General features: G+C 24.9%; 1 protein-coding gene across 2 annotated transcripts in view; it reads left to right on the forward strand.

Annotated features, from left to right (window-relative positions):
- Positions 1–8,314: 8,314 nt before the first annotated feature.
- Positions 8,315–15,419, forward strand: part of LOC126896388 (uncharacterized) — an 8,475-nt gene continuing 1,370 nt past the window's right edge. Inside the window, exons 1-6 of one of the 2 annotated variants that reach the window (XM_050669131.1) lie at positions 8,315–8,496; positions 9,926–9,978; positions 10,531–10,673; positions 12,572–12,607; positions 12,894–12,914; positions 14,023–14,187. In XM_050669131.1, the coding sequence (XP_050525088.1) occupies positions 8,494–8,496; positions 9,926–9,978; positions 10,531–10,673; positions 12,572–12,607; positions 12,894–12,914; positions 14,023–14,187 (421 nt within the window). In that variant the 5' untranslated portion in view covers positions 8,315–8,493. Of the gene's footprint in view, positions 8,497–9,925; positions 9,979–10,526; positions 10,674–12,571; positions 12,608–12,893; positions 12,915–14,022; positions 14,188–15,419 lie in introns of both variants that reach the window. The other variant, XM_050669129.1, reaches the window with a different exon arrangement.

Here is a 15,419-nt window from a genome sequence, read left to right on the forward strand (position 1 = left end):
TTTTTTTTTTCCTTGTACATTATATTAGCTTTAATTTAAGATATATATAAAAGTGTCAGACTTTCCGGAACACTTTCAAATGTTAAGTTGAAAAAATTAATTTTTTGTGAAAAAGTTGTCATTTTAAAACCCCTTGTGTGAGCAGGTGTAGGGTCAGTTTTATAAAAAATATATACCAAATGATAGGTAAAAACATCTAGTACCCATATAAACAAAAATTATATTGATTTGGTTATTTTTAAAAAAGTTATGGCAATTTTAAGTAAAAAAAATTTCAAAAATTAGCGATTTTTAAATTTGTAATTTTTTTGGAGGTTTCCCACATTTACGGGGAACGAGAGAAATTTTTTTTTAAATTTTTGAGGGTAATGTCTTCGACATGATACGATTTGTGATCTTTTGACGTATCATTGAAAGAAATCTTTTCAGTGAGAGCTGAGAAAAAGTGGTAACAGACACAAAAAAAAAAAAAAAACACATCTTAATAAAACCAATACCTTCGCATCTAAGCTAAAAAACATACATGCAAAAAAATTTAAAAAAAACAAGTTTTCGTAGTTGTTTTAAATTTTTATTTGGAAAGGATTCATAATTCGAAAAAAACTCAAATAACGTTTTTTATAGAAGATATCACGGTGATTAATATTACTTCTGTACAATTTCTGCTTACAATTAAAATTTAAGACACTGGAAAAGTATAACTGAAAACTATGTCATTTTTAAAAAAAAATTAAATGAAACTGATTTTTCTTATTTTTACGAAAAAATAGTATATTACCTTATTTTTTGTTCACATTGAGTTCTATAAAAATTGTTCTTTGTGTTTTTGGCGAAACTTCAAAAATAAAGAACGTACACTCAAAAAAAGATAATCCACCCCATTTTTGATGAACTTCAACCCCTTTGAGGCACGTGAAGGGGTTGACTTATTGTACTCAAATTTTACCAGTTTCATTTTTTCAGTGAACCTAACGAAATTTTGAGCCCATGACTCTGAATTTCTTAAAAAAAATTTTTTATTCTATAACTAAGGACCATCTTAATGTATTTACTTAATATTGACGTAACGTAATAAGGCCGGTGTATGAGAATAATACGATTATAAATACATGGTTAGATATTATGACATGACGCTGCCGATCTGTGACGTGACGTTGACGTTCCATAGAGTGTGAATCGATCTTTATACAGATGTGTAAAAATTTATGAAAATCCTAGATTTGTTTATAGATTTTATAATGTAAACCTGTATGGTACAATTGTGTGTCTTACAACAAAAAGTGAAAAACAATAAGCAAAGATAAACACTGAAAATATTCCTAATCTGAATGATAAACATAGCTCATATTTATCCATCAAACTAGGTAAATTACTAATGTCATATATTATAAATAGCATATTTCTTATAAGACTATTTTCAGTAGATTATTTCAAATTTAATCCTATATATGTAATTGAAAAATAGCTAAAAAAATAATACAACTTACACATTATTGAGGGCAGATTATTACATTTTGATGAAATCGTTACTACAGTTCAAAACTGAAACAACTAAGATTATAATAAAAATGTAATACGTATTAGAATGATTTTCATGTTAAGTAAATAAAACTTTAAATAATATAAATAATCAATTTTTTATGTATTTCTTTAAAAGGATCCATTATTAAATAAATAGAGAATTTAGACATTTGCTAAAAGTAACCTGAAATGCGTATTATCATCAATTTTATACAAGCTGTTAAAGAAGTAAGGTCACAAGTCAATTGTTACAAATAATAAGAGCAATACAAACCCTTTTCCTAACTTACTAAACATCTTGTAGATTAGAGTATATTTTACTAAGTGTGTAATTTGAAATAAACATAACCAACAATTTAAATGCAACTACACTATCATCATAACTACATTTGTTTCGCTTGTGGTTTATAAACCGCTAAACGTTTTTTAACAAGATACTAAATGTTTATTTTTACTGCCACACACAAAGATATTACTGTTCAACTATTATTATTTCAATTCTCCTGTATTTGTTATTAAGCCTAATTCACTTGAGATCGTTTAGACGATATTTAACGAGAAGCGATTTGTTTCCTCTCAGACCACCCGCAGCGTGTCGGCTGCTTCGCAACAGTTCTACAGCGCTAAGAGCCTAAATAATTTCAATCTTTGTCAAATTTTCTTATATCTAGTAGATTAGTTCTTCTATATCAAATTTATTGTTAGTACATGTAGAAAAAATCAATCATATAGAACCCAAAAATGTTATAAGATTTTCTTTGAAATATCTTTGAACTTATAATTAACTCTTATTTGACTTAAAAAAATATTAAGTTCGGTTAAGGTTTTAAAAGTGATTTTAATTATTTTCAGTTTATATAATTATTAATCTAAAAATGTCTATATAGATCAACTAACATACTAGATATGGCAATAATTTTCAAAAAAATTGAAATAATTTCGGTTTCTAGCCTTGGTTTTCACAAATGCATCATTTTCGACCGGTAAATTATGTCACAGTTCTAAGAACTAAGTTGTAGATCCAAGTGTAATTTTTATTTCAGTTAATTGTTCAAAAACATAATGAGAAATATTGAGTAGTTATAGTATCATTATGAGTGTTTGATATACGCTCTTTGTTAACATTGACAACCATACAAACAATTTTTCTGATTACAGTTATGATTTTTTGTTCAATTCGAAGAGATCATCAGAAGATAATCTAAGATACAATTATGTTTTAGCTACATAAGGTATATATGTATATATAAACGTAGTAGAATACAATAAATGTTGCAAGGGTAGCCTACAATGCTAAAAACCCTAATCATTTAAATTTGTTAGCCGATTCTTTAATCTTCTTTGGTGGTCTTCTAGATGTAAAAACTGATGCGAAAAATATTTTTTATTTACAACATTGTCAAACATTAAAAATCTTGAATAGTTACAGTACAAGTCGCAAAAAAATTAGATTATTTCGTTTTATGAGTCTACACTATAAATGTAGTTACAAATCATTACGTGTAATAAAATTGCACACTTGAAACTATAAAATGATCTAAGGACTGCCATAATACCGCTCAAAATATATCATTGTTGTTATTTAAATAATTTAGTAAAACTTGAGTTTTTCTTTGATGTGAAGCTGACTAAGTTCTTTTTATACCTATTTAGCGAATGAGATACCTACCGAGGTTAACATTTTAATTATTTTACTTGTTTTGAATAGTATGTTTAAAATTGAATTTTAAACGATTAATATGCAATAAAATATAATATATTTTATCATACAAAGAATACTCTATATAAATCTATGGACTTCAGCTACCGTGCTCCAATTTACAGTTAATTCTCCAATCTAAAGAGAATTATAAATTTATTATGTACGTAATTACTGGGCTGAGGGATGTAGTTGCAGTCTTCTCTGTTCTATATTAGTACAACTCAATATTTAGAAAATTATATTTTTTATTATATAAAAATATTTTCTATGGTCGAAAATTATTAGTTTTTATTTAGCACCCATATAGAATAATATTAGCAAATATTATTCTAATTGTTTTATACAGTATTTCAATAAAAGTAATTTCATTTAAATTAAACATACCAGCACAGCATTAGAATATAGAAAACGAATAGTTTATAAATAAACTTTTGTAGAATACAATAATTAAGAAAAATGTATATACATATACATGTATATGTATATATTTATTCTATCATCTCGTTAGTGTAGATTATTAACCTAAATTGAGTAACGCAGGTGAAAAAAAATTTCTTCAACTGAAAATTTATTGTCTGTCATACATATTTGTCTGAAATCCAGGGAATGTTTAAAGCTGAAATATCAAATGAAAAAAAACCGGTCGATTTCGAAAACTGCAAAAAATGTAAAAACCAAGTTATTTTTACATGTATTGTGTATGTTAAATAATTAACCAATGAATTTCAAAATTTTCTAACTAAAAGAAATTAATTAAGTAATTTTATAATCTATAAATACTAATATTAAAAAAATTTATAGAATTTATTTAAATGTTATGCACAATATGATTTATTTAGAATACTTCGATCAGAAAAATACTTCGATGCGTTCTGTTAAATTCCACAATAATTTGTTTATTTGTAATTTTACATTTGCTAAATTGAAAAATAATTTAATTTGACAGCTGACTTCTCATAGTAGAACAATAGTCGATTAACATTTTTTGTATTGATTTTGTAGTACACTTTAAAGTCTTCAATTTAATATAATTCTTCCGGACACTGTCGTACGCAAGAGGGGGGGAAGGGTAGAAACTCCCCCAAAATTTATAAGCTAAGCGACAATTTTGGTCGATAAACAATAAGTAATAACAATAAAAACGATCATATCATACTCTAAATATTCCCACAATAAAGTAATCGTAAATAAGAATTTTTGTGAGCGAACAATATGGGCAGTGTCACATTTAATTTTCTATAAATTTAAAAAAAAAAACCCCAAAATTAAATTAGATTCTTGTAATCCATATATGAACAAAATTGGTCTAGTAAGAGTTTAAAATTTTCATGTGCAGATACAAAACAAAAACACATCATGATAAGACCTTCTCAACTTCGCTTTAAAACTAAAAAATCCACAACAAACTCTTATTAAAATTCAGTTATTACAATTCATTTGAAAATAAACGTGACAGCTAATCGAGTTTCTAGTGTATATTTTTTAAAATATTGCTTGATACATTAGTTGATCAAAATAATATGTGTGATACTATTAAATATAATTTAAAACGTCTTTGTTTATTATTAAGGGTTGTTATTGCAAAAATAATGGTTTTTACCGTTACAGGATACCATATTGTTGTATAATCATAATATTTGTCGTTATAATTAAAACTAGTAATTAACTTTCCGATTGTATTGACTAAACTAGTTTTATTTTGTAGTGAAAAATAAGTTTATAATAGAATTTCTTTAAAATATAAAAAGATATTATTTTGGGATAAGATGTTATTTTAATAAATAGACAGTTTTTGTGAATAATTCTCTAGGAACCATAATTTTCTTAACTTATAGATTAAAAATCAGTATTTATAACACATTCAGTATTTTTAAAAAAATTCGAAGTGATAGCAGTCTCTATGTTAGTGGTGGATTCAGAGATTAATGACACCCTTGATATGAGTAGTCCCCAAAAATATATACAATATCATAATTTATTTTCTAGTTTGAGAATCTTATCGCCGTATCTTATTAATAATATATATTGTAGCTTTTATTTTTAATTTTGGAAATATATCAGAATAAATGAAGTATTACATTAAGGAATAAAATTTTTTCTTAAATTTAAATCTGTTTCATTATCGTCTTGGATAATAAAGGTATGTAAATGAACGCATCAATAAAAATTACGATTTTTTTCAATCAATTTATAAAATAATTTTTAATATGAAAATGTTATAATTAATTATATTAGAAGAATATAAGATATTTAGAAGAAAATTTTTAAGAAGAATTAAAAAAATTAGCTTAAATAGAAAATGAAGATTTAATTTTGCTCTCCTGAATATTAAAATTAGTTAATACGTTTCTTTAACTCTAAACCCTCAATACGAAACCGAAAATAATTGTTATTTTTTATATACATAAATGTTTGTATAAATGCTTTACTGAATGCAATGGTACAATACAATGGTAACATTGTTTTCGAAATACGTATATTGTGTTTAATATTTATAGTTTTTAAAATAATAATATTTTTAGTGTAGTCTTAATTTTATTTAATTAATTAGCCAAAAGTGATCAATTTTTATTATATTGCTTTGCTGAAATATCATTAAAATAACTTTGGTAATTTTGAAAAAGTATTTTTCATTTATAAAAATAAAGTAGAACATAAATAGGGAGATTATTGTTTCCGCCAAACTATTCTTCTACCTGTCTATCTACTGAAAAATTTGAGAACCATTTAGTTTTATCTATGGTTCACAACGATGATCCAGTATCAGTTTTAGCATACGGCCAGGTTAGGTAGCTGCCAGTATCAAAATGTTTGGCATTTATTGAATGTTACGTTCAGGTCTGTTTTTAAGATTTTTGCGTGGGGTTTTAGTATTAATGAGTTAAAGTAATTTTTTGTCCTATCACTATCAAATTACATTCGCCCCCAAGAATTGTTGCCCCCCTTAATCACCCCTAAATATGGTCACGTCGTTTTGAATAATTACTTATTATATCACATAGGCATAACTTTATAAAGAAAAAAAGACGTTTTACCTAAGGTAAATAAATTATAATATATAATTATCTTAAGTATGTATGTATATATTAAATATATTATTAAATAAATTATTATATTAATATATTATTCATTACAAATTTTGTAATGAATAATAAAAATATAGTTTATAAGAAAATAAGATGTCATCAAAACATTGAAATAAAATTCAAATATTAATAATAATCTTATTTTGGCAAATATTTTAACCAGTGGTTCTCAAGCTTCTTTTTATAGACAGGTATAAACTATCGGTTTGGCGGAAACGAAAAATCTACCTTAATCAGATTTGGCGAAAACGGTGAACGCCCGTAAAAATACTACAAATACGCACGTTACGCTATTATACGTTTACATACCTTTAAATAATTTAAAAAATTACTACCCATTTTGTATAATTAACTTTGAATCATACTTTAATTAAGTTTTTAAGTATACATTTAATTTACATGTTTGTAGAATATGTCACATTGGTTGCAGTAATTAAAATCGAATTGTATAAATATAATCGTCGACCTTCATTTACAATAATTGTATAATTATTATACACCATTTTTATTATGTTACTTTTATAAATTAATATGTTGACAAATTTGACGAAATTCGTTTGGTAATTAACCGCGTTATAAATTTGAGAATTTAGAAACTATTATTTATAAATAGCTAAAATTATCGTACAAAGTAATTTAATTGTTTTTTTTTTTTTACTTTGAATTTTTATATAATAGTATAGTTTCTAAGTTGTTTTCAGGTGTGTTCTTTTCGAGTATTTGTATTGAATTTATACATACGGCAGTCGGTCCAGGTGTATTGGAGAGAGGCGCGTCCCTGTCCAGCTGCACTCGAAGCAGTGGCTATTACTACAATAAGAAAGGGGAACCACACTACGTTTTCCACGTGGGTCAACGGAAGTAAGTGTAGAACACAGGCTGTCTTGAATGTGCGCGGTTATGCAGTGTTCGCTTCCGGAACACATGCCGGCACGCGACAGAGAAACCGGTTGTCTCGCGCGCTTACACGCGTCAGCCACATGTCATTCGCACTGATAGATGTATTGTTAGACAGCGCTAAGGAAAGAATAAATTGTTAGCATATTGGTAAAACTGTCCTTTAACCCTTCCGAAAAACATCTGCAGCACCTGGAATACGGTAGTGATGTTGAAGGATTACGTTTTGTTTATTTTGAATGTGATGATATTTATTCAAAGATACATTAGGCACTCGGTTTTTGGAGATCGAGTATAATTTATAAAAATGTTATTGACAAAATATAAAAACATATCATAGTAAAATTAATACCTTCTCGGCTTCGCATCGAAGCTAAAATATATTTGAGTAAAATTAATGGTCGATGTCATGAGATAAATATTTGAGAGAACTATATTTTTGGAAAAATATATTTTAAATAATTGTAATAGATTTTCAAATAAAAGTTCTATAAATGTATACTATCATTTTAGGTAGTACTTGATATACATGTGTTAATTAAAAGATACGAGTGAAATACTTATTTTCCATTTAATCTAAATTTAAAATTTATTTTTGTATTAATTCTTATATATATTTTTAAGAAATAATGCAGTATGTTCTACTTATTTGATTCTTTATACAATTCAGTTATTTATGTATCATATGTATTTACATTATATGAGAAAAACTATTTTATTTGAATGAATATCATTTATACACAAATAATTGAAATTTTAATAACGAAATAACTTTAAGAATGTACACTAATATGTTAATTCATAAAAAAAGTAACAATTCTAGTATCATGTAAATTAATCATAGGATGAACCCAACCAAAAATAAAACACATCTTAATAAAATTAATACAATCTTAGCTTCGTATTGAAGCTAAAAATATTAAATGTATTGTGGTGTATTTAAATTTATTCAGTACATGGAATTTAGGAAGGGAACCGTTACAAAAATAAAAATGATTTGTTACCAATTTTGGTCTATATATATATAGAAAATTAATTAATTGCTGAGTTTATATAAGATAAGCTTAAAAGGAATGTTTTTACAGATTTTTTAAATTGCCACTAGTTTTTATCGCGATAAATACAAATATATTTTTATGTATATTTTGAGAGTAGATACTATTTATTTTATTTATCATATAATATAATTTTTAATTTTTTTAATATCAATTAATATTATAATGTATCCAATCCCTGGTAAATATAGTTTTTAAGATAGCTGCAATAAACTGTACAAATAAAACAGATATGGTAAGTTACTAACTATAGAACAATTTTTATGTACTTTGTCATACTCTGATAATTCGTATAACTTTTGATCGAGTTAAAAATTGGCGTTAATTCTTTTTTTAATAATTATATATTGCAACTGTACAAATTTTTAATAAATAATATATATTTTTTATACATTAAAAAAAATTAATTTTTAAGAATTTACGAATGTTGTAAAAAAGATTTTCAAGTTTTTATAGAGTAGATTTTGAGAAATAAATATCTTATTAATGTTTAGTATTAAATTATATGTAGAATTTTAGAGTATTAAAACACTTGAATTTTTTACGTGTTTTTATTACAATATCAAATATTGAAATATTGGTGATTGGAGAGGTGGAGAATTTTAAGTATTTAGGGTCAGTTGTATAAAAGAGTAGTGGTATTGACGAGGATGTAAGACACAAAATTAAGTGCGGGTGGTTGAAGTGAAGGGAAGCGTCTGGCATCTTATGCGATACAAGAATTCCAATGAGGCTGATAGGTAAATTCTACAAGACTGTAGTGAGGCCAGCTATGATGTATGGTCCACAGTGTTGGGCGGTTGATAAGAAAATGGAGCAGAGATGAGAATGCTTAGCTGGATGAGTGGAGTGACTAGAAAAGATAGAATAAGGAACGAGCATATAAAAGGGAGAATAGGTGTAGCGTCAATTGTGGATAAGATGAAAGAAAATAGACTAAAATGGTTTGGTCATGTTATGAGGAGAGAAGAATCGGAAGCTGTAAGGACAGTTATAGAAATTAATGTTGAAGGAAGAAGAGTTAGAGGAAGACCAAAAAAATGATGGAGGGATGCTATTGAATGCGATATGAGGACAGCTGAGCGTAGATGATGTGTGGACGACCCCAAGTAGTTAAGGCGAGGAAGTAGAAGAATAAGAGGCTTCTTTGCAAAAGTGTTTATTCTCCATCCAATCTTCTCTCGTTTTGATCTTTTGCTATACTTTGTACTGTTTTTTCTTACTCTCTGTGCTTATTTGAACATCTCACCGCCAGGTTTTCTTCTTTCCTGGTATTCTTCTCCTACTCTCACCAACAATCTCTTATGCAGTATTTTTCACACAACTAGCAAATCTGTTCCACGCATCATTATGTTTTCTTTGATATTCTACACCGTCATTTCTCTTACCATCTTTAAAATATTTTTTTCATTTTCCCCTTTCAATTTCCACCATTGGAAATCCTTGTTTTCCTCATTTTTACTACATATATATGAAAACTTTTGAGGGATGAGATTAAAGAAATTTTTAAAAATGTTCTATTTGTTTATAACTAAGGATCAACTTATTATTTACATATATAATACAGTAAGTAAGAAAAGGGGTATCTATTGTTCTCATTGATTGTAAAAACTTACCTTTTTCCTACACATGTTTATATTTTACTAATTTTGTTTATTTTACAGAAATTATTTACATTTATAATTCTAAACTTGTTTTTACTTATCACTAAAAGTAAGTATTATCTTTCAAATGTTATATAACAAATTATTGTCTATACTTATTAATAAAAAAAGTCGTTTGTAAATTTTTACGCTCGAAAAATTAGGTAAATGTTTTATAAAACATTCAAATATAAATAATTCACTTATAACACCTGTATATTTTAAACTACACTAAAATGTTCATACGTAATAATTGTTTAAAACATTATATTATTATTAAGATTACTACTTATTCTTAAATGATATTCCTAAATTTCATTAATGAAAACAATACCACTCAAAAAATTTAACGGCTATCATTTTATATTTCGTTTATTTTAAAATTGAATTATAAAATTCTCGAGAGGATCGATTGTTGGAGCCTTCTTAAACCTAATTTGGAGGTCATCTACAGGAACAAAACAGACCTTTTGTTTGTTATGGCAGTGAGGATTTATAAAACAAAACAAAGCCAATCTAATAAATATTTTAAAGATAAAAATAAAATGTTGTTAAGAAATAATTCGACTAAAATATTACTTTATATTTATTCATAATAATGTATTACAATAAATTATAACAGGTAGTACGAAAAAGTGCTTAGTATGTGATAATGAAGAATCTGATGTAGCAATACTGCCTTGTAAACATGAACTTTGTTTTAATTGTGCAAGTTTGTTGAAGAAAGCTGGTTTTCCGTGTAATTGTGGGAGACCTGTAAAAAAAATTGGTATATACTCTTATAATTAATAAATAATTTATTTTTTATGGAATTAAATTATTGATTATATTATTATTATTAAATTATTTATTAATTTTCTGTATCGTATAACGTACGATATTATCCTTAATATATAGGTGTTCGGTAAGTAAAGGAACGGGATTCTATTGTTCTCATTATTTGTAACAATTTATCTGTTTCCTTACATACTGAACATTCTGTAGAATAAGCGATTAAAACATATTCAAGAAATTAAAATTAAAATTTTTTTCTCTTTAAAAATATTTATGTACTACATAATTTGTTATTTTCTGGATTTTTATAGGGCTTATTTTATTTTAAACAGCTTAGTCCCGTTCAAAACTCAATTTATGTAATATGAAATATTACATATAATATATAAATAATAAACATAGTAAACTATTGTACAGTAATTCTGACGTGCGATAATTTGCATTATTTCGTCATTTTTTTTGCTGTATAACGATTCAAGTACTATTCACATGATAAAGTTAACTGATTAAGTATTAATATTTTTATAAGATTTTTAAATATAATTCAATTAACGTGATGTGATTAATATGATTTGTACTATTTGTACTATTCATTTAAAATGTTTGTAGGTAATCAGAACTATATTAACTTAAGTGCAAATATCTTATACTATCCGTAGCATAGTTGTCCAAAACTCAAATCAAACGAAATCCTGATTTTGATATATGCAAAAAAAAAAAATCCAACCAATTGAAACATTGATTTTGATGTATTTCTAAGAAATAATCTTTCGTATTTTATGGTTATTTAAAATTTAAGTGTTAATTTTAGCCACTATTTTAGTCAAAATAAGATAATATTACATATTTTATTTTTATTGAATGTTAAAGTTTTTTTTTATTACATCAATTTGACGCACTACTAAATAAATGAAAAAGTTATATTTAATATAATTTTTATGATTATATACATTGCTCGAAGCTAGTTATTTCATTAGTTTCTAAATAATAAATTACTTGAAAAATTATTAAAAATTAATTAATGAAAATTACTTTGTAATCATAATACTATCACTAGGAAAATTATAAAATTTTAAACAAGTATTTGTTGTACTTATTAATGGAAAGTACATAATAATTATAGTAGACAAATAATTGGAACATTTTAGTCAATATATGTAATATATAATCTCAATAATGAAGAAAAAAATAAAATTGAGATTATTAATAATAGTAAATTAAAATAATCCTAAAGAAAAAGACAATATATTAAATAAAGTACACTTTTACAAACACACTATCTTACGCGTGTAACACTTTTTCTTTATCATACACAGTAAATATTTTTTTTTAGAATCTGAAATACTTGTTCTACAAAATGCATATTTTTAGTTTTACTATTTATAATATAAAAATCTTGTTATAAAACTTGCATTTTCCATTCTTAGTAACCACTATGTTATAAAACAAAAAATGTTTGAAATTTTCTATTTCGTTTATTTAGTTATACAAACTAAAGTTATTCAAAAAATATTTTAATTTTCAGTGAAAAAAGAAAACATATAGCATTATTTTATTTTGCTTGAACTAGTAGCTAAAATTAAAACTTAAAATTTTAAGTAGCCTTAAAAAACTCCAAGTTGTAAAAAACTATCTTTCTTATTCTTATATTATTTTTCTTATACTATAATTTCAGTTTGTAGACTTAGTTCCACTAAGAAGAGCCCTTCTCTGGCATGGTATCAACTCTTAACACAACTTAATAAAATATACATCATTTTTAATATGATGTAAATATGTATTTATTTAAATATCCAATAGTCTGTCTTTTGGTCTGATATCTGATATATTATTCATAGTTTACTGTAATTATCAATAAAAGTTAAATATAAAATTTAATCGTTTTATTTACAGTTATAGGGTCATTATTAAAAGAAGTTCCAACTTTAGGTAAGTTAATTTTAAGTGAACAATTTGCTTGAGATTTCGATTTTATTACCATATATATCATAAATTCTGTGATTCATTAATATAAGTCATGATACGCAATTTCTCTCTTATAAAAGCATTTTAATACTTAAAATCGTATTAGAATGCATCTCAACTGACTTGAATAAAAATTTTAGATTATTTAATAATTATGTATTTGATTGTATCATTTATATAAATAAATTATTATAGTAAAATAATTGTTTTCTGTTGTTATATTCACGATTAATTTAATTTAATTTTTCAGAAACAATAACGGAGAAAATAGGTATGTATATTTTTCAAGAAAGTAAATAAACTTGTTTTTGAGAGTATGTTTTATAAAAAACATGTTATATTTTTTTAATTACTTGAATGAAAATTGTTAAAAATCGACAATGAGATACACAAAATAAAATTTCTTAAAACGATTTTTTTATTATTTTAATATTTTATTATAATATATTATATTATTCTATAAATAATAACATTAATTTTACTATTAATTTTTTAACTAAGTTATTACGAGTATAAATATATTAATTTTGCAGAAAAAATATATTTCTTTAATTTTGTGGAGAATGATGAAAATGTATTATAATTTGTGTACTAAATTGGTTATTACACGAATTGTTTTTAAGTAATTATTATATTTAAAGTGACAATTTTTTAAATAAATTGGTTTTATTTGCGATTAATCATACAAGTGTAGAATACATTTTTACAATATTCATACAGCCGGATTCGAATTTTTAAATAAAAAAAACCCAGCACAGTGGAGTTGCGGCACAGTGGTGACGTGGCATAGTTGGGTCAAGTATAATGATATCTGACAGTCATTAAAATCACTATCATAAAAAACACTTAAATGAAAATCTGTAGATAGTGTTTAAGACCAAAAGATGAAGTCTAAGTATTTTTTATGGATAGATATTTCAATTTTGACTTAATAAGCTATCGTTTTTACATTGATGGATTTCATTGAATTAATTTTTTGTTATGATACAGAAATATTTATCTGTTACTAATGTTAATCTATGAAAATATTTAAATAATTGAAATTATACATAATGTTTAATAAATAATTAAAATATGAGAATTATATTTTAAAATTATTCTTCTCTAACTCCTTGGTTTTTTTGTTCTCTTATATTTTTGGGATCATTTAACAGTTTTAGGCTTTGTAAAGATTTCATCTCACTAATAGCTTATACAGTTCCTTTAAAATATTTTATATGTATATGGAATAATTAATGAGAAATGTGATTTCTATGTCTAAATATATTTGTAATGAGTTGTATATTTAAGACTACATTGTAATTATCAATGATAAAACAATTTAAATTAGCAAAATTTAAGGTATTTTTTTTTATATTTAAAAATTATGTTAATTTTAGAAAAAGATAATAAAGTATGCAGTGTTTGTCAGGATAGTGAAGACATCAATGTTCTAGTAAAACCATGTGGGCATTATTTTTGTGAAAATTGTGCTGGCCGTTTGAAAAAAAACAATCTTATTTGTCCATTATGTAGAACACCACTACTTCATTTTGTTGGAATAAGTATGTAGTTGATTTATATATATGAAAATTCAAATCTTTAGATAGTGTTTAATTTTAAAAAATTGGTGGATTATTCTAAAAACTAAATGATCTGCTAGTTCCTTATTAATATCTTGATTAAGATAAAGTATGTCGAATGAAAAAGGGATTATCAAAAAATATTATTTCTCATAAAAAAATTGTATTGATCCATACACTTTTCAATAAATTATAGCATTATAAAGTTAAAAATGTAAAAAATAAAATCAAGAATTTTCACACGAAAATAGCATTTGGTAGCATCTCGACTTCAAAAAACAAAGAAATTTAAATAAGTTTAACTTTCTATACTATATCAATTTTATTTATATAATATTTATGAACATCTGTGTACTCCCCTTGTCAGGTATTTTAAAATAAAATAAAATATAAAACCCAGAATTTTATCCAAAAATAGCAAATTTTTTAATACAATAGTCATTTTCACTGTGAAGACAAAATAAAGTTCGACATTATTTTTTTTCATAATAAAGTACATTACATTAACTTTAATTTAAGATATATATTAAAGTGTCAGACTTTCCGGAACACTTTCAAAAGTTAAGTTGAAAAAGTAATTTTTTGTGAAAAGTTGTCATTTTGAATCCCCTCCTATAGGCAGTTAAAGGGTCAGATTTATAAATTAAAATATACCAAATGATAGTTAAAGACATCAAGTATCTATAAAAAAAATATATAATTTATTTGTTCATTTTTGAAAAAGTTATGACAGTTTTAAGAAAAAAAAAAAACTAGCACAGAGGGGTGGCGGCACAGTGGGGTCGTGGCATAGTTGGGTCCAGTATAGATGATATCTGACAGTGATTAAAATCACTNATGCTCTTCCGATCTGATTAAAATCACTATCATAAAAAAGGCTTCGATGCAAATCTGTAGATAGTGTTTAATTTAAAAAAAAAAAAATTTGTTAAAATAGCATATTTTTGAAACGGTAGCCATTTGCGCATAGAAGATAAAGTGTCGGGATAATTTTTTTTTTTCATTTTATAGTACATAAAATAAGCTTTAATTTGATATATGTTTGAAGGACGCAGTATTTCCGGAACATTTTCAAAAGTTCAGTTGAAAAAGTTCTATTTTTTATACAATGTTTCAAAGTTTGAACCCCCCCTATATAAGGGGAAATTGTCTAATTTTAATAAAAAGTATGTCAAATGGAAGATGTACTTATAATGTATTTAGAAAAAAAAAAA

The sequence above is a fragment of the Daktulosphaira vitifoliae genome, unplaced genomic scaffold, assembly GCF_025091365.1.
Source record: "Daktulosphaira vitifoliae isolate Bord-2020 unplaced genomic scaffold, ASM2509136v1 Scaffold_1, whole genome shotgun sequence".
Classification (NCBI taxonomy): Eukaryota; Metazoa; Arthropoda; class Insecta; order Hemiptera; family Phylloxeridae; genus Daktulosphaira; species Daktulosphaira vitifoliae.